The following is a 25432-nucleotide window of genomic DNA, read 5'->3' as shown; positions in this document are numbered from 1 at the left end:
GGGATCCTGCTGTGGGGGCGGAGGGGGGGGAGGACGGGAGGACAGAGCAGGGAGAGGATTTTCTGCTCAGGGATCACCATGACAACCGTACCGAAAGGAACCTAGAAATCCCGGCCCCTAGGCAGTGCGGGGAGAGGGGCAGTGCTGGGGGAAAGCCAGTGGCCAGGAAAAGGTGCCGGGCAACACCGTCCGTAAGGAGAGCGATAAGGAGAGCGACGGAGGAAGATGGAAGGAGCAACTGCAGGGGTAGGTCGATGGAGCAGCTGCCTGCCACTAGGGGTCACTGTTGCCCTAACCATACGTTCCATTCAGCGAGGGGCAGGGAGAATTGCCCTGCTGAGAAAGTGAACTTCCCCCAAGCTCCTTCCACGCACCCTTTGGGGGGTGATGCACTTTTGCAGCAAGGGCGAAACAGGAACGTCAGCTCCCAAAGTGCATTGAACGGGTGCCGAGTGGGGAATGAGTCTTCACTGGGGTCAAACAGGGACATTGGGGCCAGTCCCTCCCATCTCCTTGCAGACACTCTGCCGTTGTATCATATTAAATGGCCATATTCTTTGGGTCTTTTATGTATTAAATTCATACAACCTGGTCTGAATGACTGTAATAAAGCTTGAACTGAACTGAGCACTCTGCCATTACAGCTTCCGCTTTTGCTCAGCAGGGCTTGCGCCTCTGCCCAAGGCAGAAATTCAACCCATGCGGTAGAGGAAACCCAACCTGTTGGAAGCCTGTTGGTTCCATCCCAGTCCGAGGCACAAGAGCCTTATTAAAAACGAGGCAACGATCTGACCCGCTATGTATTCAACATGATTGATACTTTTGAGGTCCTTCTCCAGGTAACTTCCACCACTGAGCCCTTTGTGGCCTTTTCTACAAGGCAGAATACCCTGACCAGGACAGCGCAGATAGCCTGATCCTGGCAGATCCCAGAAGCTAAGTAGGGTCACCTTTGGCCAGTGTTTATCTGGGAGGCCACCAAGGAAAACAATGGCTATTATGACATAGAAGTCAGTTACTTCTGGATGAGGGTTTCCGTGACCTCCATGACGTAGCTGACCATCAAGTTGACTATTTTGCCCAGACCTTGATGGCTGAGGCCAGCCCGATATCAGCAGGTCTCAGAAGCTAAGGAGAACCAGCCCTGGTTGGTATTTAGATGGGAGCCTACCAAAGAGGTTGAAGGCCGTTGCAATGGCAAAACCACCTCTGTCCGTCTCTTGCTTTGCAAAAGGCAAAAAAAACCAAGCCCAGCATGATGCAGAGGTTAAAGTGTTGGATGAGGGAAACTTAGGTTCATGTCCCTGCTCTGCCACGGAAGCTCGCTGGGTGACCTTGGGCCAGTCGCTTCCTCTTGGCCTAACCTACCTCGCAGGGTTGTTGTGAGAATAAAATGGAGGCCAGAAGAATGTTCTTTGGAACTCCGTTGGGGGCAAAGGCGGGAAATGGATAAAGAAATAAGCCCCTGCTGCCCTCCAGATCCCTCCCCAGTTTTTGGTTCACTGTCACTCAGTGTGGTGCCAAATTCTTCATACAGAGAGCCCAAGTCAAGGGTCACCAGTGTCTTAATGACATCCCTTCCCTTCTCCATATCATCAGGGTCAGGTGAACCAGTGGATGTCCTGTGCAGGAGACTGGGAAGCAGCAGTGGGCTAGCAGGGGGTGACACGCTGAAACTCAATCCAGACAAAATCCAGGCTGATAAAACAGCAGCCTAAGGAACATGGCATCGGCCATTCCAGAAGGAGGGATGCCCGCCTGCAAGGAACAGCTAGATGGGAGCACCTTAAGAGACTGCCAAGAGTCTCGGGAATCATAGAATCATAGAGTTGGAAGGGGCCTCCTGGGTCATCTAGTCCAACCCCCTGCACTATGCAGGACACTCACAACCCTATCGCTCATCCATTATCACCTGCCACCCCCTTGAGCCTTCACAAAATCAGCCTCTGTTTAAAATCTCCAAAGATGGAGAACCCACCACCTCCCGAGGAAGCCTGTTCTACTGAGAAACTGCTCTGTCAGGAACTTCTGGATGTTCAGACAGAATTTAGAATCATAGAGTTGGAAGGGATCTCCTGGGTCATCTAGTCTAACCCCCTGCACTATGCAGGACACTCACATCCCAATCGCTCATCCACTGTCACCTGCCACCCCCTTGAGCTTTCACAGAATCAGCCTCTCCGTCATATGGCCATCCAGCCTCTGTTTAAAAATCTTGAAAGATGGAGAACCCACCACCTCCCGAGGAAGTCTGTTCCACTGAAGAACTGCTCTAACTGTCAGGAACTTCTTCTGGATGTTTAGACAGGATTCCTTTTGAATTAAGAGAGTCCAAACTCCCTTTGTCAGACATGAGTGAGAAAGGAGATCTCGGAGTCCTTCTGTGTGAGTCAGAAGGTGGGGGAAGTGTTGTCAAGAACACTTGAAAGCATGCAAAGATACAACGCACACCGTAACAGGCTTCATTGGAACATATTGGAAAGGCTGGGGGGGGGAGAGAAGCAGCATTTACCCCACCCCAGAATAGTTTTAGAGGACGGGTCTGCAGTAGAACAGCTAGCTCCGAGACCAACAGGATGTTCAGGGGATACATTTTCAAGACTCAAAAGATCCGACTGTCCTGACTTGAAGCTATGAAATGCAGAATGAGCTTTCCTCTTCACTGCCCCCATCTGGCGAGAATGGCAGCCTGACCTCCCTGCTCCAGACTCTTACAAGGAAAAAAAAAATCAAAAGCCTCTTCTCAGGCTAACCCCATCTTGTCAGATTTCAGAAGCTAAGCAGGGCCACCCCTGGCTAGTATTTGGATGGGGGACCTCCAAGGCTCAGCAAGGGCATGGCACAGAGGCAGTCCACGGCCAACCACCTCTTGGCCCTTTCTTTTTTCCTCCTCGGAACAGCCAGCTTGGAGTCATTCTCCTCTGAGGAGCAGGATCTCCCTCCGGCTCGCTTGCAGGTCAGTGAGCATGCGCCAAGCGGCAGGTGCTTTTGTGACCACTGAGACCAGAGGCCTCCTATTTCAAGGGGAGAGATTTTGAGCTTCAAGGCAATAGCACACGACTGAACAGCAAACGCCTCCAGCGCGGGGGCATGGGAAGGAATCAAACAAGATTACAGCCATCTCGTCTTCCTGCAAATCCGCAGCCTATCCCCGCGATATTAAAGGAGGAGGTGGAGATAGCTTGATGGAAACAGGGTTATTGTTCCGACTCTAAGCATTCCAGCTACCTCCTTCTCCAGGTGGCTTGCCATCTGCCTCGCCACCACATATGCCTCCTTCCTCCCACCCACCCCCGTGTGAAAACCTGCCAAGGTGAGAAAGGAGAAAGGAGAGGAGAGCATTCGCCTCCATAGCCAGGCATGCATTCTGCAGATCCTTCATGTTCAGGCCACGTTAAGTCAGGCATCCCCAACCCTTTTGAGCATGAGGCCATCTCTTGGAATGTCATAGAATCATAGAGTTGGAAGGGGCCATACAGGCCATCTAGTCCAACCCCCTGCTCAACGCAGGATCAAAAATGTCGGCTCAAAAAGCATTGCATCAGCCTATCAAGAGGGATCCATTTTCTCTGGCACCTTTGGACGCTTTCCTGGGTGAATTCGCGGAGAAAAGAGCAGGCCGGGCTGTGTGTTTTTGCTGGTTTCTTTCCTGGTGAGTTGGCAACCCCGTTAAGTGCAACGTTGAAGAAGACCAAAGAAGACTGGGGGCATGTCAGACAGACCGAGGCGGCTCTTTCACGCTCTAAAGCAGCCTTTCTCAACTTTTTTACCATTGAGAAACCTCTGAAACGTTCTTCAGGCTTCGAGAAACCCCAGAAGTGGCACGATTGTGCAGAATATGGTTGGGAAGCAGAGCTGTGGACACGCCCACCCAAGGTCCCTCCCCTTCCCACCCTCTCCAGGCCCATCATTGGCCATTTTGGGAGAAGGGGCGAGTCGACCTCACAAATCGCCCGATAAAAGTTTAACACACATAAACATCAACATCAACATCCTTATCCATGGTTCCTCTATATATTTGTGAAACAGCCTGGGGGGTGGAACGTGTCCAGCTGTCCAAGTTGGAATAGGGCCAATCAGGGTGCAGCCAGCAATGCTGGAACGTGTCCAGCTGTCCAAGTTGGAATAGGGCCAATCAGGGTGCAGCCAGCAATGCTGGCTGCACCCTGATTGGCCCTGCCCCTGCAGTTCCCACCCTCTGTCCCTGTACTCTAGCCTCTGCTCTCAGATGTGCCTCAGTGCCTGGAGCCAGCAGCAGGTAAGGGGAGAGGGCCATGGGCAAAGGGTCGTGGTGAAGAGCCTGCTAACGAGGGCTTCCTGGCCTGCTGACTGCCTGCTAAGGAGCTCTGTCCTGGGTCTGCTAATGAGCGGGCCAGCCCCCACCCACCCCACTTGATCCCAAAACCACTTTGGGCTACATGGCCAGGGGCCAGGGGAGGGAACCCAGGTTTCATGAAACCCTGGTTGAGAAAGCCTGCTCTAATGATGCCAGAGGAAGGGCTACAGCAGTTTGTGCCGAGTGGCCTTTGAATTGCACCCCAACCGTGCTTTGTGGGGGATTTTATTTCTGGCATCGCCTGCAGTCTTGTCTGCCTATTCGTTGCTCCAGGACGTTAGACCTTTTAAAAAAGAAATTCCCGTCCCCGGGAACAAGGGAGAGGGAGGCAGGTGTGAGGGCGGGACGAACCAGGCGCCTTTAGCGCGTTTGAGGCTCCATACCTTCCTGCTGGTATTAAAGTGTTAAAGTAAAGCTTATAAAAAGTTGATAGAAACCCCAGTGGTCATTCCTTCAGAGTTCACTTTTTCCCCCACTCCTGGGGGGGCTCCCACCATGAATACGAGCCGACAAGCAGTAATTCCACAGGGGGAGTTACAGGACTGGAGCAGTGCCTAGAACTAATTTGCAATGCAAGAAGAGAGCAGGTGACTCCGAAGGCATTCAAAAGGATCGACGCAGGACAATTACAAGCCTGCCAGCCTTTCGCAGGTGGAAAAACAGGGACATTTTGGTGTAGTTTATGATGTCAGTTCCCTAATTAGATAGCAGGGTGCCCAAAGGCTTGGCAAAACACCGGAAGTTTATGCGCGGCATTCAGTGTGGCCCTGTGAGTCAGCGAGATGACAAACAATTAATCAGGCTCAGACAGGACTTCTTCAGTCAAATGTAACTCTTTTATTAAAGCCGGTTCTCGGTAGAGAGGGGGGGAGAGAGATTCCCGCTCTAAGCTGAATAGCTTGGAGGGGGAAAGATGCAGCGTCCATGTCTGCAACTTGCCCTCAAAGGTGGGGAGGCCTCTTTGAGAGTGGCAAAACATTGGAAAGGAAAGGGGAAACAGGCCAGGATTCCCTGAGAGCTCTCCATCTCACTCAGGCATTCTCAGCTAGGATCAAGAAACGTCTGATCATGTTGACCTGCCCCCCCCCAAATGGCCAATGATGGGCCTGGAGGGAGTGGGAAGGGGAGGGGGCCTAGGTACACAGCTCTGCTTCCCAACCCTATTCTGCACGATTGTGCCATTTCTGGGGATTCTTGAAGCCTGAAAAATGCTTTAGGGGTTTCTCAGCGGTCAAAAAGGCTGGTCTAACTTCCAAGGGGAGCCTCTTGTGGCACAGAGTGGTAAGGCAGCGATGTGCTATCTGAAGCTCTGCCCATGAGGCTGGGAGTTCGATCCCAGCAGCCGGCTCAAGGTTGACTCAGCCTTCCATCCTTCCGAGGTCGGTAAAATGAGTACCCAGCTTGCTGGGGGGGAAACGGTAATGACTGGGGAAGGCCCTGGCAAACCACCCCGTATTGAGTCTGCCATGAAAACGCTGGAGGGCGTCACCCCAAGGGTCAGACATGACCCGGTGCTTGCACAGGGGATACCTTTACCTTTAACTTCCAAGGGACAGCAATAAAGGATCAGAGACTAAACAGGACGTTGAAGGACCCGATATCTGGCCTAAACTAAGCATAGCCCCCCCCGAAGGCTGGAAGAGACAGGGTAAACTGATTCTCTTCTATCATTTCTTTGACGCTCCTATAACCCCTCCAAGGGCTTAGCCCTCCCTCCTTACTGAAAGTATTTCCCCTTCGTCTGCCTGTTATATCCATTTATTTTCAACAGGCCGTTGTCTGCTTGCGTCATGAAAAAAAGGTATGCCGATGCACACGGATATGCGCTTGGATATGTTTGCACAGCAGCACACCGATGTGCCTGGCCTTATGCGGCACCGTTTCATTATCATGCCACTCGAGAGCCAGGTGGGTGACCTTGCAGCCAGCTGGGTGAACTTAGGCTCAACACAGCTGCTCTGATGGAGCAGTAATACGAAGGCTCTCTCAGTCTCACCTGGCTCACAGGGTGTCTGTTGTGGGGAGAGGAAAGGGAAGGCAATTGGAAGCTGCTTTGAGACTCCTTCTGGTAGAGAAAAGCGGCATATAAGAACCAGCTCTTCTTCTTCTTCAGTAATCTCAGGGCTCTCTCAGCCTCCCCTTCCTCACAGGGTGTCTGTTGTGGGGAGAGGAAAGGGAAGGCAATTGGAAGCCGCTTTGTGACTCCTTCGGGTAGAGAAAAGTGGCATATAAGAACCAATCCTTCTTCTTCAGTAATCTCAGGGCTCTCTCAGCCTCCCCTTCCTCACAGGGTGTCTGTTGTGAGGAGAGGAAAGGGAAGGCAATTGGAAGCCGCTTTGAGACTCCTTCAGGTAGAGAAAAGCAGCATATAAGAACCAGCTCTTCTTCTTCAGTAATATCATGGCTCTCAGCCTCCCCTTCCTCACAGGGTGTCTGTTGTGGGGAGAGGAAAGGGAAGGCGACTGTAAGCCGCTTTGTGACTCCTTCGGGTAGAGAAAAGTGGCATATAAGAACCAACCCTTCTTCTTCTTCAGTAATCTCAGGGCTCTCTCAGCCTCCCCTCCCTCACAGGGTGTCTGTTGTGGGGAGAGGAAAGGGAAGGCGACTGTAAGCCGCTTTGTGACTCCTTCGGGTAGAGAAAAGTGGCATATAAGAACCAACTCTTCTTCTTCTTCTTCTTCAGTAATATCAGGGCTCTCTCAGCCTCACCTCCCTCACAGGGTGTCTGTTGTGGGGAGAGGAAAGGGAAGGCAACTGTAAGCCGCTTTGAGACTCCTTCGGGTAGAGAAAAGTGGCATATAAGAACCAACCCTTCTTCTTCTTCAGTAATCTCAGGGCTCTCTCAGCCTCCCCTCCCTCACAGGGTGTCTGTTGTGGGGAGAGGAAAGGGAAGGCGACTGTAAGCCGCTTTGTGACTCCTTCGGGTAGAGAAAAGTGGCATATAAGAACCAACTCTTCTTCTTCTTCTTCTTCAGTAATCTCAGGGCTCTCTCAGCCTCCCCTCCCTCACAGGGTGTCTGTTGTGGGGAGAGGAAGGGAAGGCAAGCTGCTTTGCGATTCCTTCAGGCGGGGGAGAAAAACCAACTCTCCTTTTTCAACAAAATCAATTTAGGTTAACTCCGTTGATCGTTGGATAGCTTTGTTCGGGGTATTTTTCTTAGAACAGCGCAGTTCCAACAATAACAAATGGATATCCGAAGAGGGGCACGAGGCTAACAGGAAACAGGGCCTTGGCCTTTGGCTTCCATGCACACACATTTCCAGACACGCCTGCCAGACTCATGACACATTTTCTCTCCTCCCTTCCTGAAATGATGCTACAAGAAATCTGCGGAAGGGAGAAACTGTAGTGCAGCCATTCTCAACGGGGGGGTGCATGGCGTCCTGGGAGGGCGGTGCACTGAGCCAGGGCCTCAGGTCACATGCAGGCAGGGGCTCATGGGAGTTGTAGTCCACGGACCTGTGGATTGGGGAGAGCCACAGTTTGGCCACTCCTGAGTTTGGCTAGCATAGCTAGAGGCCTGACCCAATAACATGCAGCTCCAGGCGTCCGTGTCTTCATTCTGCAACCGGGCTTTAAATCATCTGCAAATCATTCTTATCAGCAACCTTATTTCGTCCCTGGTGTTGTGGCCGTTTCTTTCAGGCTCCGAATCCCTCCCTCTCCCTCGGCCCGGCTTCAACGGAGCCACGCTTTCGACGTCATGCCTCTACCTCCTGCTGTGGTAGACTCACCCGGGCTGAGCCGAGGCAGGCCTGAACGCACAGCCCGGCAGCGCACTCCCGGCAGGCCCTCACAGGCCCTCCGTGAACTCCTGGCCCAGACGCAGAGAGGCCTCGCCAGAACCGTCAAAGGCGCCTCCCCGCATCAGCTGCTGTGGAAAAACGTCGCTGCCCCTAGGCCCGTTCCTGCCGTGGGGAACGTCTCCCTCCGTGGAGGGGGAATGAGCCGGCGAAGGAGGGAAAGAGAGATTCCTGGCTCCGAAAACGATACCTTTGAGGGAACGTTCGGCAGAGAGCAGCTCAGTGTCCCATTTTTCTGTTCTTGAACCGACAGCGGTTTCAAAATGGACTCTGAGGGAGGGCCGCTTATGCGTCGCGGTTTTGCCACAGTGAAAGCAGGTCCCCCTTGGGAACGGAGTTTCGGAACTCGTGGCTTTGAAGGTGTTTTTTGAGGCACCACTTTTGAGAAATACTTTTTTGAGGTTTTCAGGGTCTGTCAGAGCTCCTTTGGTGTCTTTGCTACTGATGAAAAGGTACTTGAAAGCGGCTGATATCCGGACGGCGCTTTGGTGGAGACTAGCCAGGAATCAGAAATCAGAAAAACAGAGAAGAACCATCTTGATATCAGTGATATCGGGGCTCTCTCAGCCTCACCCACCTTACAGGGTGTCTGTTGTGGCGAGAGGAAATGGAAAGAGATTGGAAGCCGCTTTGAGACTCCTTCGGGTAGAGAAAAACGGCATATAAGAACCAACTTTTCTTCTTCTTCGGTGATATCAGGGCTCTCTCAGCATCACCCACCTCACAGGGTGTCTGTTGTGGGGAGAAGAAAGGGAAGGCAAATGTAAGCCACTTTGAGACTCCTTCGGGTAGAGAAAAGCGGCATATAAGAACCAACTTTTCTTCTTCTTCGGTGATATCAGGGCTCTCTCAGCCTCACCTCCCTCACAGGGAGTCTGTTGTGGGGAGAGGAAAGGGAAGGCAAATGTAAGCCACTTTGAGACTCCTTCGGGTAGAGAAAAGCGGCATATAAGAACCAACTTTTCTTCTTCTTCAGTGATATCAGGGCTCTCTCAGCCTCACCCACCTCACAGGGTGTCTGTTGTGGGGAGAGGAAGGGGAAGGCAAATGTAAGCTGCCTTGAGACTCCTTTGGGTAGAGAAAAGCGGCATATAAGAACCAACTCTTCTTCTTTTTATACTGGTTGACTATTCATATGAATTGTACTTTGCTCAGCCTTGGTTCAGCAGACTCCGGGTGTATATAAATTGCTTTTTTCCCCCGGGGTTTCTCAGTTCTGTTCTGCCTCTTGACCCACCATGCCAATCTCACCCTTTCCCACTGCTCCAGACAGACGAACGCTCTCTCTCGATCTACCCTGCAAGACTGTTGTGGGGATGCTGCCCGCTCCCCGGCCAAGCTGCTCGCCCTGCCGCTAACCCTGTGAAAGGGTCATTCGACCCCCAAAGGGGTCCCGAACGACCCCCAGGTTGAGAACCACAGCTTTGAATCAATGGGGTGCTTGAAGCCCAGCAGCCAGGCCTGGTTGCAATTTTTATTTCCCCCAAGCTGGCAGCCTTCCTTCTGCAAGAACGAGCAGGTATGCTTTAATTGCTGACCTGTAGGCCATTCATTCTTTCTCTTCCTCCCTCGCTCCATGCTCCTCGTACATGCTTGGAGGGAAGCGAGGAGGGACATTCTGATGCCCGGGGAAGGAAACCGGATTAAGCACGAGCGATGAAAGCATGTCTCCGGGACAGTCTTGGGCAAGGCCTGGAATCTCGCCTCCCCGCCGCAGCCTGTGCCCCGACGTGCCGCGTCCCGTCCCCGGTCCAGTCCGCTTTCCAGACTCCCAGACTCCTCGCCCGCTGGGCCCCGCTCCTGTTTTCGGCACAGCTGCCTCCGGGGCAGGACGGGGCGTGCCGGGCGTTGGGCGAGGCAGGTCTGTAGGCCCGGCCCAAGCCTGCCAGCTTCCCTCCTGTCAGGGATCTTCCCTCCCTCAGGCAGGTCGGGGCGGGGAAGGCTCCGGAATGCGGCTCAACGGCTTCTCGGGGTGTGGGGGGAGCCGGCCCTGACACGCGCCCCCAGCCGCTTGGCGCGTGGCTCTCCTCACGCCAGGACTGGGCCGGGCCGCTGCCTTTAACCTGTGAGGTGCCGCCTGCTTCCGCTATCAGGGTTATGCGCGACCTTGCTCCCTGACAGGTTCTGTGGCTGGCTCCGCCTCTTGCGGCGGCCATTTTGTGCTTGTGCCCGATGCCCTGTCCCAGAATTTCAAAGATGCCGTGCCTTTCCATGGTTCTTTGGGGTTCACAGTGGGGTGTAGAGAGCTGGCATGGAGTAGTGGTGAAGAGCAGCAGCCTCAGATCTGAAAAGCTGGATTGGATTCCCCCACTTCTCCTCCAAATATGGTTGGCTGTATGACCTTGAGCCAGTCAAAGTTCTGTCTGAGCTCTCCCAGCCTCACCTATCTCACAGGGCGTTTGTTGCTGAGCGAGGAACGAAAGATGATTGTAGGCTGCTTTGAGACACGTGGGGCTTGCTGGGTGATCTTGGGCCAGTCACAGTTCTCTCAGAGCTCTCTCAACCCCACCTCCCTCACATGGTATATGTTGTGAGGAAAGGAAAGTCAGGCAATTGCAAGCTGTTTGGAGACTACAGCTACAAAAACCCGGCTCTCCTGCTTCATAACCCCCATGTCAGACTCCTGTCCCTAGCTATTGTGTGCCTAACTCGCAGGGTTGTTGCGAGGATCCCATGGAGAAGAGGGAGATGTTGCAAACTCCTCGGGGCAGAAAAGTGAGATCCAGGTGAAGTAAACAGAATCCATAAACAGTTTGAGAAGTTCGCGTTTTACAATAAACGTATTGTTGCGAAACAGCAGTGCAAGCTGTGCCGCGGGACCCAAACAGAATAGAAAGAGAATTAAGAGATCTGACGATCTCCCCAGATCCTCGGGAACTTCTCCATCAGCTCCCTCTCCGCCTCTGCGTGCGCACCACCTGTCTGCTGATAGCATCTCCTCTCCCTTTTTGCCGTCTGCCCGGCACTTGCTCCATCTGGGGGCTCCACGCCCTCCCCTCAAGGGCGTGACAGCTGTTCGTGCATGCTCAGACACCTGCCCCGGAGGGGGGGGGGCTCACCGGGAGGGGATGGGAGGGTGTCAGACCTGTTGAGACCAGCCAGTTATAAACCCCACCTTTGCAGGGACGCTCTCCAAAGTTCAAGAAAGGGTGCTGCAAGCCAGAGAATTCAGCCACGCGAAGGACAACCAATCGGGACCAGGGCGCTTCTCTTCTCTTTCTCTCTCGGGAAGAATCGGGGGGTACCCTCAGAGCACCCAGACCCCCACAAGAGCTGAGCAAGAGTCCCAAGCGTCCCAGCACAGCAGGAGATTCGGGGTGCCTGCTGGGCATCCTCAAATCAGCAGCAGACCTAAATCTTTCTCCCCAGCAGACAGTGCTGTCAACGGCGCCTCTCCGGCCGGGGCCACAGCAGAGATGGCTCTGGCGGATTTCCACTACACTACGGGCATCAGCAGCGGATTCAAGGTCTACATCTTGGAAGGTAGGTCCCTAGGTGTCCAAACTTCCCTGCGCCTGGGCAGGTTGAAGGCGGCCTGCGAGATGTCATAGGCTAGCAGCCACGTCCGTGGGGCCCGTGGCTTGTTAGGCTCGCCCCTGCAGAGTCTGATCTGGGATATCTGGGCTCCATCCCCTTCCAAAAGGGCAGGAGTGGGCCCCCGCTCCTGTTTTCGGCACAGCTGCGAGGCAAGCCTGTGTGCCTGAATCGGTGGAAATTCCGGGTGGCCAGAGGCGCTCCGGAAAAGCCGGTTTGAAAGCCTTCCCTGACTTTGCAGCTGCAGCTGCCGCTCCTGCCACAAACGCCTGCCTGGAATATTTAGCCATATCCCCAGGGCATGAAAAGCAACCGAGGCTCTGGCTGAGCACGGAGAGCTTGGCTCTGCAGCAGGGCTGGACTCCCGGCTCCCAAATCTTCAGGTGGGCAACCGTGTTGGTCTGAAGCAGCCGAAACAACGACCCCAGGAGCTCCTTTAAGACCGACAAAGTTTAATTCTGGGGATACGCTTTCGTGTACGTGCACACGCCTTCAGATAGATTCAGGTGTGCGGCTGTGTCCTTGCAAAGCACAAGGCCAAATTTCAAACCCAGGTGTGCCTTTCCAACCAACGTGCTTTGATTCTGGGGACAAGCTTCCGTGATCACACACAGTCCTTCCAACACGGGTCACCGTGTGGGTCTGAAGCTGCAGATCCGTGAGTCCAGGGGTACGTTTAAGGCCAAAGGAGCTTAATTCTGGGTGTAAGCTTTCGCGTGCATTCACACACCTTCAGATAGATTCAGGTGGGCAGCTGTGTTGGTCTGAAGCCGCAAAACCAAGTGTGAGTCCGGGGGTCCCTTGAAGGCCCACAAAGGTTTATTCACGGTATGAGCTGATGTAGGGCCTGGAAAAGCCTTCAGTTACTACCCCTTTTCGCCTCATCTCTGCACCCCCTCCCGGCTGTTCTAGCCCCCCACCCCACCCAAAAGCTGCATCTTCCATCTATATTTATATGTTTGTTTATTTGTTAAATATATATCCCATCTCTCTTGACGAATGTCACCTCGAGGCGGCTTACAGAATAAAACCATAAAACAAGATTAACCCATAAAATTGCATTAAAACATTAAACATCACCGCCCCGAGCCTTCGGGGAGGGCGGTATATAAATATAATAATAAATAAAATGATAAATAAAATATTTGACAAGTACCGTCATGAGACGGCGGTCTAACTGAACAAGAAGCTTTCCAACCCAGTTTAGCTCATCCCAGCCGGAACCCATAACATGGTCCTAATGATGTAGAATTGGGCCGTGGTCTTCCGCGTTCAATAGGGGAATGCCTAGGATAGGGCGGGACCCCCTGTTCATAGCCGTACCCTTTGGAGGTGAAACAAGTTTGGAGAAGAGGAAAGACTAAACCAAGTGCTCCCTGCATATTCTGATCTTCTTTCTCGGCTTTGCTTCGTCTGTCCCCTGCCTTTCCCCCCAGGAAGGACCCAAAGCAGCTTGTGTCCTGCCCGCTCCTCCATTTTGGCCTCACAACAACCCTGTGAGGTAGGGCCAGGCCGAGTGTAGGACTGACCTGCAGTCGCCGGGCACAGTGAGGATTCGAAACTGGGTCTCCCTGATCTCTCAGAGCACACTGTGCCCTTGTTCGTTCCAAGGCAGCCAAATCTGAAGTTGGGTGCAATTCTTTTTTTTTAATTTGCTCTTTTGAAGTCGGCTTTCCCTCTGTCAGCATGGACAAATATAGACATCTTTAGATTTGCTGTCTTGTCACTCCTCCATTTCTCTCGCTGTGGGGATTTTTGCCTGCAAGTTTCTCGGTGACTCATTCCTTTCTTCTGCCCTTCGTTTGAAGGAGCTTGAAGCCCCCAAGGTTGTTTTCCTCACCTCCCTTTTGTCCTCCTAATGACGACCAAGCCGGTCTGACATTGCAGCTGGCCCAGGGGTGGCCAGATGGTGGTTCTCCAGGTGTCTGTGGACTACAATTCCCATGAGCCCCTGGTGGCCACCCATGGGCTAGAGTGCTTGACCAGGTTTTGGGAGAGGCAGCTGCAAATCCTCCCTGCCACGGTTGCTAACCTACCTCACAGTACTGTCGTAAGAATATATTGGAGAAGAGAGTAATATCGGAAGCCATTTTGGGTCCCTGTTGAGGAGATTAGTGGGGCGTGAAGGAAGGAAGGAAGGAAGGAAGAAAGGAAGGAAGGAAGGAAGGAGATTGGAAGTGGACTGAAAAGGGAGGGAGGGAGGGAGGGAGGGAGGGAGGAAGGAAGGAAGGAAAAGCTCAAGGAATTGGGAAGGAAGGAAGGAAGGAAGGAAGGAAGGAAGGAAGGAAGGAAGGAAGGAAGGAAGGAAGGAAGGAAGGAAGGAAGGAAGGAAAATCTCAATGAATTGGGAAGGGAGGGAGGGAGGAAGGAAGGAAATCAGTGAGGACAAGATGTTGGTCTTGAAGGTGCCGAAAGACTTGGGTTGCCAGCTTTAGATTTGGAACTACCTTGGAGATTTGGGAGGGTGGAGCTTGAGGTGGGTGGGGTTTGAGGAGAGGGCGGGACTTCAGTGGGGCAGAATGCTGTAAGAAAGCACCTTCCAAAGCAGCCATTTTCTCCATGGGAACTGATCTCTGTTGCCTCGAGATCAGTGTTAATCCCAGGAGATCTCTTGCTACCATTTGGAAGCTGGCTATGCTACAAAACGAGAGAGGGAGGGAGGGAGGGAGAAGGCAAGTCTGACTTTGCAAGCAGCCAGTTTGCTACAGTTGGCATGAATCTGCAACAAAGTTCAGTACCCACTAATCCCACAAGGAAGGAAGGAAGAAGGAAGGAAGGAAGAAAGAAAGAAAGAAAGAATGGATAGAAGGAAGGAAGGAAGGAAGGAAGGAAGGAAGGAAGGAAGGAAGGAAGGAAGGAAGGAAGGAAGGAAGGAAGGAATCAGTAAGAACTGATCAGCTGGATCAGAGTGACCAGCCAAGGTCCCTCCAGAGTAGCATGGTTGGTGGATTGCAGCTATTCTCCACCATGGAATCCATGGCAACATACTTGGGGTTCCCAGAAGACCTCTTGCCTGGAGATCAGCTTGGTGTGAGAACCACCTGTGGTGTAGCAGTGAAGAAGTGGCAGCTTCCAATCTGGCAAACTGGGCTTGATTCCCCATTACTCTTCCACACGCAGCCAGGTGGGACACCTTGAGCTCGTCATAGTTCTGTTAGAGCTGTTCTCTCAGAACAGTTCTCTCAGAGCTCTCTCGGCCCCACCGACCTGCCGGGGTGTTTGTTGCAGAGGGGGAGGAAGGGAAGGCAATTGTAAGCTGCTTGGAGACTCCTTTGGGTAATGAATAGCGGGGTATAAAAACCAACTCTTCTTTTTCTCCTCCTCCTCCTCCTACTTCTTCTCCTTCTCCTTCTCCTACTTCTCCTTCTCCTTCTTCTTCTCTTCCTTCTCCTTCTCCTCCTCCTCCTCCTCCTCCTCCTCCTCCTTCTCCTTCTCCTTCTTCTTCTTCTGGAGCCAGTGTGCTGGAGGGGTTAAGAGCAGCAATCTCTTATCTGGAGAAGCAGGTTCAATTCCCTGCGCCTCCTTTATGGCTTCACACACACAGTGATTAATACATGAATCTGGCTGCCAGAGGACACAGTGATGGCCACCGGAATAAACAGCTTTAAAGGGGGATGAGAGAGATGCCTGGAAGAGTGGTCTAGCACTGGCTACTAGCCATGGGGACAGAGGGCTACTAGCCCAGTTGTAATTCCAGGAGACCCCCAGCCCACCTGGGGACTGCCAATGTTATCCTTAGCTGGTATCCTGCATGTGGGGAAACAGACCCTGATCCACGAGCACCTCTGCCACAATAACAATCATAATGACCTTATTTTCATGGTCCGCCCTTCCCGGTTGGCTCAGGGCGGGTGAGAACAAGATGTTGGTCTTGAAGGTACCGAAAGACTCGGGTTGCCATCTTTGGATTAGGAACTACCTGGAGATTTGGGAGGGTGGAGCTTGAGGTGAGTGGGATCTGAGGAGGGGCGGGACGTCAATGGGGCAGAATGCTGTAGAAAGCACCTTCCAAAGCAGCTATTTTCTCCAGGGGAACTGATCTCTGTTGTCTCGAGATCAGTGATAATCCCAGAAGATCTTTAGCTACCATTCGGAAGCGACAGGTGAAGACCCATCAACCGAAATAAAGCAGAAGAAAAAAAGTCTCAGGCCAGTGATGGGAAAGTGATTTAATGTTCAAAACTGTATCGCGATGTTCAAAATAATTGCAAAACGGATTCCCAAGCATAGTCCGTTTTTTATTATCTTCATCAGTTTGAGATTGAACTATATAACCAAGGCATTATAAGAGACTAACGTATTTCCAACAATAAAAAGAACACTATTAGAGAAGATTGAGTTATTACAATATTGAGAATTCACTGAAGAAGATGATCGAAAACAGACTTTAAAAATGCCTCAAGCTGGCCATGTCGAAGTGATTTAATGTTCAAAACTGTATCACAATGTTCAAAACAATTTCAAAACGGATTCCCAAGTATAGTCCGTTTTCGATCATCTTCATCAGTGAATTCTCAATATTGTAATAACTCAATCTTCTCTAATAGTATTTTTTTATTGTTGGAAATAAGTTAGTCTCTTATAATGTCTCGGTTATATAGTTCAATCTCAAACCGATGAAGATAATCGAAAACGGACTATGCCTGGGAATCCGTTTTAAAATTATTTTGAACATTGTGATACAGTTTTGAACATTAAATCACTTCGCCATGGCCAGCTTGAGGCTTTTTTCCCTTCTACTACACTACACTACACCGTTTGGAAGCTGGCCACGCTACAAAACAAGAGAGAGAGAAAGAGAAACAGCGGACAAGTCTGACTCTGCAAGCAGCCAGTTAGTTATAGTTGGCACGAATCTGTGACAGAGTTCAGTACCCACCGGCTAATCCCACAAGGAAAGGCACTCCAGCAGGTCCGGATGCGTGCCTCTTAGCCACGTCGCACGCCGGACGTGTTAGAACTGGAACCGTGAGTCAATGCTATTATTCCACCCACTCCAGCGTGGCAGGGAAATGAGAAGCAATCAGTACAGAGTGTGTCCTCAGGGCCACGCTGCATGCTCAGAACTGCCCCACCGCCCTCAGCAAGCAAGAGAGGGAGCCTGCACGGGACAGTGGTTAAGAGCGGCGGCTTCTGATCTGGAGAGCCGGGTTTGATTCCCTCGCTCCTCCACAGGCAGCCAGCTGGGTGACCTTGGGCCAGTCACAGTCGTGTTAGAGCTGTTCTCCCAGAGCAGTAATGTCAGAGCTCTTTCAGCCCCACCAAACCGTTGTGGGGTTTCTCTTTTGTTCTTATGATTTTTCATTAAAACGTTCATTTTTCCATTCTTCAGTGTTCATGTTCCTCTCCGAGCTCTCTAGAAATTAAAATTCTGAGTGGGGCGGTTTGTCTCTAGGAGGCCTGGAAAGTTCTCACCTTTCTGCAGCACGTACAACGCAGGGGGGATGTTTATAAGCAGAATAGGTTTGTAGTACAATGAGAAGGTGCAGGAAGGTGCTTTTGTAATAACAGCAGGGTCGTGGTATCTGCTGCTGTAGAAAGGAATATGCCGGATCAATATGTTTGCGCGGGGTATGCTGCATCCATGTATTTCATTCTCAACACGGCCAACCGCTAAGGAACCCCATTGTCTCCTCGCTCTCCAGGTCAGCCTTCTTTCGAGAATGAGCAGAAATTCCGCCGCCTCCCAGCCCATCGGTTTCCGGTCTACTCCATCAAACGCAAACTCGGTGCTGATGTGCGAAGCCCCGACCGAACCTCAGGACGGAAGGAGTCTAAAGTCATGCGGTCAGCAATGCCCTACAGGCCTACAGTGGTGTAAGTAGGGGTCCTGCAGACCTAGGCTGCTTGCAGACCACGAGAGCCGAAAAGGGTTTGCTAAGCATGCTGTTAGTAACTGAGCATGTGCAAAACACATGGACGATGTGTGCAGACCACAAGACACATAGATATGGAGCCCCCTTAGGTATTGGGGCATTGCCATTCTGCCAGTTGCATGCTGCTAAGGCCTGCAAATCCGTAAATTGGTTCTGGTGCCCCCGTGAATCCTTAAACCGGGTTTGCAGAGAAGGCTGCCCTTCAGAAAAAGAAACGACCAGCAAAACTTCACGATGCCAGAGGCTTGTCGGGGCCTGTTCAGCCGGCGAGGAAATGCTCTCTGTGCATGATCCCTTTTGTGAAAAAAACTTCTCCAGCTAGACAGCTTCACACAAAGCCAAACCTTAGCTGGCAAACGGGCTGTGACGCCGTGCGGAAACGGGATTTTGCAGAGTGGTGAGTGCTGCCCTCTGCTGGACAACTTCAACCTTTGCGTGTTGATAACGGATTCTCTCCTTCATCCTACAGCTCTCACAAGAGGACAGCACCCCCTGCTGGCCAAACCCTGGAAGGCCCAGCGGCTACGCCCGGCACCACTGCCACCGCCAGACCCGATCCTTGCATTGACGCTCGAGTGCTTCACCCATCCTGCCCGCATCGATGTCCCTTGAGGAAGCCCCTCTTGGGAACCGCCCTTACAGTGTCCCAGTTACAGCAGGTCAGTCTGGGCTACGCTGGTTGCCTCCTCTTGTCCCTCGATTGGCCAGCTTACTTTTGAGAAATTCCTGGGGATTTAGGGATGGAGCCTGGGGAGGGCAGGGCTTGGGGAAGGGGAAGGGGATAAGCCATAAAGCCCACCTTTCAAAGCAGCCATTTTCTCCGGGGGGGGGATCTGATCCCTCTTGCCTGGAGATCCGTTTTAATTCTGGGAGATCTCCAGTCCCTGCCTGGGCGTTGGCACCCCTAGCTGATCCCCAGTCTACCTCCCTCTCATGTCTCCTGTCTCACAGATGCGCCCGTCCGTCATCACTTGCGCCCCTCGCCGGAGCTGCTTGGAGACACCTGCGGGCACGAGCCATCCGGTAAGTCGCCACGTCCTCCCTGTCTCTTCCTTGTCTCCCTCCAAACTCATGACCATTACCTCTGTAGGTGACTTTCTGGCCAGCCTTTCTCGACTTTTTTGTCATTGAGAGCCCCCTGGGACATTCTCCAGCGTTCGAGGAACCACAGAAGCAGTGCGATTGGGCAAAATATGGCCGGGAAGCAGAGCTATGAACACGCCCACCCAGGGCTCCTCCCCTTCCCAGCCCCTCCAGGCCCATCACTGGCCATTTTGGGAGGGATGGCCCTCTATGGTCATATCACCCAACCAATGTTTAAGAAATCCATAGCTTCCACCCATTTGTGAAATCCTTCCAGGGGTGTTAAGAAACCATCCCCTGATCCTGGGGATTTTTAAAAATGACATTTTAAATAAGGCCCAGCAGGATCACGTTTGTTTGTTTATTTCTTTATTTCAATGGCTTACACAATAAGCTAAAACTAGTAAAGGTCTCCCCTGTGCAAGCACTGGGTCATGTCTGACCCTTGGGGTGACGCCCTCTAGCATTTTCATGGCAGACTCAATACGGGGTGGTTTGCCCTTCCCTTCCCAAGTCATTACCGTTTACCCCCCAGCAAGCTGGGTACTCATTTTACCGACCTCGGAAGGATGGAAGTCTGAGTCGACCTTGAGCCGGCTGCTGGGATCGAACTCCCAGCCTCATGGGCAGAGCTTTCAGACTGCATGTCTGCTGCCTTACCACCCTGCGCCACAAGAGGCTCTCTTGCGGTACGATGCATTTAAGTTAAAATACTTTAAAACCATCTCTCTACATCGTTCCTGCTCTCTCTACGTGCCAGGAGGTAAGATGGCGGCAATTGGCCAGGCACAGATGGCAGAATAGTGGGGGGGGGTCTGGCTGGTGAACTGGTTTGATGGTGGTAGTGGCTAGTCCTCGGCCTCAACCAAATGCCTAGCGGATAACCGCCATCTTGCAACCCCTCCGGGACTTAGGGAGCTCCATGAGAGCTGCCACTTCAGCCGGCAACTCATTCTACCAGGCTAGAGCCAGGACCAAAAAGGCCCGGGCCCTGGTCGTGACCTTTCTGGGGCCGGGGATGGCCAGCAAGTTGATATTTGCTGAGCAAAGAGCTCTCCGGAGAAGGTATTCAGAGAGGCCGTCCCTCATGTACGCAGGTGTGGCTGGATGTACAGTTGGAGCTCGCATCTATCCAAGTACCCATCCCAGGTTTTATTTTCAAAACGAACACATGGCCCTCTCTTACAAGCAGACGTCCCTGGGCGTTCACCCGGTTCAGAAATCCTTTATTGGCGTATAAAACGGACACGATACAGTTAGGATAAAAAGATGTCCAAGTTGAATAAAACGACAGAATGGCAACAAAGGAAAATAATAAAGGTGATAGAATTTGTCTCTCGGGAGTGTCCTTTGGGGAGGACACTGTGGACAAATCCCTCCCCCCCGTCCTCCAGCATTATAATGCCGAGAAATGCAGATAAGGAGGAACGGATATGAAACCAGGATTTCGTCTACAACGGGCCTCCGCTCTCTTTTCCTTCTCTCGCTCCCACGTCTGCCGTCTCCGCCGAAACCTCCCTCTGTCTCAAAACACCTTTCTCTGCTCTGTTCGGAGAGCCTCTTTTTAAACACAAAGCCCCTTCCGTGAATCACCTTGGCCTCCGGGGCTGGCTGTACCCTGCGTGCAAATGCCCATCGTATAAGAAAGCTTATTTTCATCATTTCTTCAAAAGAAGCTCAAACGGCCCTAAAAGGGTAGGGAGCCATTGATTGGGGAGTGGGCGGCAATTTGAGGAAGGGAAAAGGGGGAGCAGGAAAAGCAAGCAGCGAGGCTAGCGAGGAGCCCGCTGAATTATGACGGCGTTCGTGTCCTCCGTGGTTGGCGGATGGCCCCTCAAAAGTGAGATTTCTTGTTGGAATATCCCCCCTGGGAAATGAACTTGCTTCCTGGAAAAGGCTAGGGGATCTGGATAAGAGCCTAATCCAAGGGTTGGCAAACTGTGGCTCTCCAGATGTCCACGGACTACAATAACCATGAGCCCCTGCCAGTGCTGGCAGGGGCTCATGGTAATTGTAGTCCGTGGACATCTGGAGAGCCACAGTTTGGCCACCCCTGGGTTTATCCTTCTCTGAGACATACTTGTTGGAAAATGTAAGATCTACAGAGTGAATAAGTGGAATATAAAGCAAGGGGGCTTTGGAGGAGATGTATCGTTAGCCTATTTAGATCAGGAACTTCCTGGTATTTTTTTTTTCAAATTATCTCTGCCAGTGTCCTGATTGGCTCATTGGAGACTTCCTGCTCTTTTGCTCACACTTCCTCCTGCTTGCCTCATGAACAGACTGAATACAGAATGGAACAGTTATATAGCATTCTCCCTTCCTCTTTCTATATGAAGTTCTTTCCGCTTCTCAATCAAGCTATTTTATTCCTTTAAGCCAGGAATCCTCAACCTGTGGTCCTCCACATGTTCGTGGACTACAATTCCCATGAGCCCCTGCCAGCAAATGACTACCACAGGTTGACTACCCCTGCTTTAAGCGGCTTGGTGCTCCGCTCTCCTGCATGTTTAAACTCATCCAACAAGGCTAATTTTCTATGTGGGAGGAAGTATTTTAACATGGGGTGCCGTCAAGGAGTCCAAACCTGAACCCTCTCGGTTCTCAGAGCTTGTGTGCACTAGAACACAATCCTTGTAAAACAGAGAATTTATTCGGGTAATATTTCTCAAAAATAGATTTGTCTTTAGGAAACGCACCACTTTAAAATCCTACAGCAAAACAAACAAACAAGCAAACATCTAGCTTAGCTATCTAACAAGTTTGAAGTCTGCGTCAGATGACACGATCTTACAGTCCCAGCTTAGAAGGCCGAAGCTCATGTTGTCTACGTTGCTGTCGAAACATATTGTAGACCAGGCCATTAATCCATCAGAATCGAAGCTGGTTTTCTTCCAGGCACTTAGCTCAGTTATGTTGGCCATGCAGTCAGATGATGATGGCCAGCTTGGTGTACTAGTTAGGAGTGTGGACTTCTAATCTGGCGAGCTGAATTTGATTCCCCGCTCCTCCTCCACATGCAGCCAGCTGGGTGACTTTGGGCTCGCCACAGCACTGATAGAGCTGTTCTGACCGAGCAGTAATCTCAGGGCTCTCTCAGCCTCACCCACCTCACAGGGTGTCTGTTGTGGGGAGAGGAAAGGGAAGGCGAATGGAAGCCGCTTTGAGCCTCCTTCGGGTAGGGAAAAGTGGCATATGAGAACCAACTCTTCTTCTTCTTCAGTCAGGCAATCTTCTTGCTGAAGCCCTCTAGCACTTCTGATTCTCCCCCTCCCATCCTGTGGGCCTCAGGTTCTCACGATGCCCCTGCCTTGAAGATGATCAGGGCCTTGTAGGAAGAGGGATCCAATTAACAACACCTGCAAGATGGAATGAGCCCTTTAAATGAATTCCTCGAAGAGCCCAGAAGTGCTTTGCCTCACAGGTGCCTACAAGCAATACCTCCCCCGCCCCGCACCTGCAGTTTACATAACTCAAAAATCGTTCCTCTATGTGGTCTTCTGTCAGTCATTGCTGTAGATTGACATGGGGCTTTCCCACATTCTCCTCTTCCTTGCTCATGCGTCTTGTTGCTTAGGGGAGTAGAGTTTCTGTTCCATGTGTGCTTTGCTCCCTCTAGTGGTTGATTCGATATTTATTTGTTCATTTCAACTAGTAGCAAAGTCTGTTTTGAAAACACACGGTAGAAGGGCAGCAGAGTGGAGGGCAGGCGGGCTATGGCAGAACAGGTTGGCTTTTAGAAGCTGGGCCGCCATGCTCTGCTGAAGCCCACCCACCTTTGCTCCTGTAGATGAGCTCCTGGTGGCCAGGAGGCCAGGGAGTGTGGGACGGCCATGGCAGAGCATGCCTGGCGGGGCCTCCCTACCCTCTCAACAGCCAGGAGGCCAGTGAGCACGGTGCAGAGTGTGACACAGCCATTGTGTAGTGCAGCGTGGCTGGACAGCCATTCCCAGCTCCCCATCTTACCTCCTGCCAACTCTTTTTGTTCACACCAAGTGCCAGGAAGCAGCATGGAGGAGGAGGAGCAAGGCTTGGGGAATACCCTCTGATTGTCCTTCAGTGCGGACTGCCCTTACCCTATTGGGGGATGTCCCCTAATGAGGACATATCACAGGCTCGACATGTCATCGGAAGGATGGCCATCTTTTTATATGTTATGATTTTACACCACTTTATGTAATAACGTTTTTAGGAGAGGATTGGATGACCGCTTGTCAGGAGGGTGTGATTCTTAAGTCCCTGAAAAGGTGGGGGACAGAACTGGATGGCCCTTGGTGGTATCTTCCAGCTCTGTGTGATTCTGATTGCATGTCCAGGATATGTCACTGCGGATTTGATATGCAGGTTTTGTTCCAGACATGAAGCAATGTAATATCAAATTGACCACTAGAGGGAGTGAAGCAGATGTGGGACAGAAACATGCCCCCCTCCCCAAGTAACAGGAACACACAAGCAAGGAAGATGAGCATGTGGAAAAGCCCTTACACAACCTATAACTCTAGGCTACTATCAGACACCTCTCCAAGTCTTTGCTGACTTAGGCAGATTGTGAGTGGGTGAGCAGAAGGGATTGTGTCAGTGTTTGCCTCTTGTGGCCCTTTCTTGTACGCCCAGTGAATTTTTTCTAGGTCAAACATGTCAGGGATTCCAGTTTGGGGGAGGGGGCACGGAGTTGGGGTCACTGTGGGTGGGCAGGTAGTTGTGAATGCCCTGCATTCTGCAGGGGGTTGGTCTAGATGACCCTGGAGGGACCTTCCAACTCCGTGATTCTATGATTCTAATCAACACTCTCTCCATCTCCCAGCAGGTCTCCCCAACAAAGGAGAGCAACGAGGAGGGTCCCAGTCCTTCCCATTCACAGAAGTTTCGGGCATGGAGCCCTGGCTCTGCGGGGCCTTTGGCACGACTCAGTGGACAAGCATCTCTGCAGCAGAGCAGCCCGGAGACAGAAGACCACCACCCCTACCCCGGCAACTGACTGGGAAGAGCCCCTTTACATCCCTGTAGCCTTTCCTTCCTGTCGCCAGGCCCCTCTCCCCTTTTGTATTCTAGCTGCCTTTCATTTTTCCTCCTGCCCTCTGTTAGTTTCCCTTTATTCATGTCAAGCTGCCTTCTCCTGGTCGGTCTTGTCTGCCCAGACTAGCAGCAACTCTATAGTGACTCGGGCAGATGTCTTTCCCGTCACCCGCCTCCCGATCCTTTTTTCAAACCGAAGATGCCGAGGATTGAACCGGGGACCTTTGGCATGCCAGGCAGACGTTCCACCACCGAGCCAAGGTTCCTCCCCTTGTCAATGGCAACTATAGTTCTGTCTTAAACTCAGGCCCGTTGATTCCGAAGCTGCACCTGGGTCAGCGTTTCATTTCCTGTTGCGGACATACGGATGTTTCTGGGGCTTCGCCAGCAGGGCAACATGGGTCATGCCCTCCCCTGGGTCTTTGTCCTCTGGTACTCCCAGGCGTGCTGTCTCTGTGGGAGCTTCCAGTGGCTAACACTGATCAAATCTTCCCTTCTTTCTAATCTTAAAGGACCGTAGAGGTGCATACAAGAAATGTGCTTGGTGCCGATTACATACCTTTTCCAAGTCTACCCTCTTGTACGTTCAATTGGGTGGTAACTGGAGTGGCTTAAAATCCCACTCCCCCTGCCTAGAGTTTATCCTTGTCTTGACTGGTGCCCCCCAATGGCTGTGTTGGGGGTCATGCTTTTTCCAAGGGGACAGATGCACTCCAGTTGTGGACCCGAGAGGCACGGTCCACGTCCATGCCCCAAGCTTCCAGCCAAGGTGTTTCCCCCACCTGTTCATACAGGTGAATGGGATCGCTGCGGGAAGCACCGATTTCCTGCAGCCGTGCCGGAGAGAACTTCTCCAGAGAGGCTTTAACAACCAGACCCTTTCCAGGGGCGGACTGGGTGTTTCTGGGCCACGGCAGAACGCCAGAAATCTTTTGGAACTCTCGGCCATCCCTGCAGGTGACTCCGTGACCCCAGTGAGAGGAGGGGAACCCAATGCATGCAGTGGTCATAAACTGAAAACTGGGATTGCAACGCCGAGGAACCTATTCACGCCCCGAGAGTAGGGGTCCGTGAACAAGGCTACACTGATTGTGCCACTTTCTGTTCTGGTTTTGCTGGAGCCAATATAGATGCAACTTCCTGATAAGATGCAGGAAAGGGGAAGCTGTGGTTTGACACAGGATGTGGCAAATGCTTTCTCCCTCACCGAGAGGGGAAGAGATGGGAGCGAACTTTTTTGGTCTACGCCGGGCAAAAGCACTGACCTTTCTCAGCAGGGCTCCCTCGGCCTTGAAGCCGGAGAGAAAGTGGATCCCGTATCGTTTTAAGTGTGTTTTAACTTGAGAGCGTCAATAAAAGTAGCGTTGAACTGTGCGTTATCTGCAGTTAGATTTGCGCCAATTAGCACTTTTTGACCTCAAAAACACCATCAGGTGGCCATTGGGATTGCTATCGAGGTGACATTCGTCCTTGGCTCACAAACCGTGGTTCCATATCAAGCTGCATGCGGGTGGGTAAGCTGTGTGGGCCCAAAGCAAGAGAGCAGAATTCGAGCCCAGAGGCACCTTGAAGACCTACAAAGTTTAATTCTGGGTAGAAGCTTTCGTGTGCACCCAACACTTCATCGGTACCCTCCAAAAGATAACACCCTAGACCAGGGTTGGCCAAACTGCAGCTTTCCAGATGTCCATGGACTACATTTCCCATAAGCCCTTGCCCTCTTTGCAGGGGGATGTGGGGACTATTAATTAGGACAGGAGGAATCCCGTTTCTCAATTTATCA

The 25432-nt window shown here is 51.9% G+C and overlaps 1 protein-coding gene across 1 annotated transcript; it reads left to right on the top strand.

Annotated features, from left to right (window-relative positions):
• Positions 1–10013: 10013 nt before the first annotated feature.
• LOC143833518 (uncharacterized) lies at positions 10014–25023 on the top strand. The gene is made up of 6 exons (XM_077329426.1): positions 10014–10205; positions 11264–11623; positions 17320–17491; positions 18020–18209; positions 18502–18573; positions 23438–25023. The coding sequence occupies exons 2-6, from the start codon at positions 11557–11559 to the stop codon at positions 23609–23611; spliced, it is 675 nt and encodes a 224-aa protein (XP_077185541.1). The 5' UTR covers positions 10014–10205; positions 11264–11556; the 3' UTR covers positions 23612–25023.
• The last annotated feature ends 409 nt before the right edge of the window (positions 25024–25432 follow it).

The sequence above is a fragment of the Paroedura picta genome, chromosome 3 (assembly GCF_049243985.1).
Source record: "Paroedura picta isolate Pp20150507F chromosome 3, Ppicta_v3.0, whole genome shotgun sequence".
Lineage (NCBI taxonomy): Eukaryota > Metazoa > Chordata > Lepidosauria > Squamata > Gekkonidae > Paroedura > Paroedura picta.
This window is presented reverse-complemented; position numbering and strand designations above follow the sequence as displayed.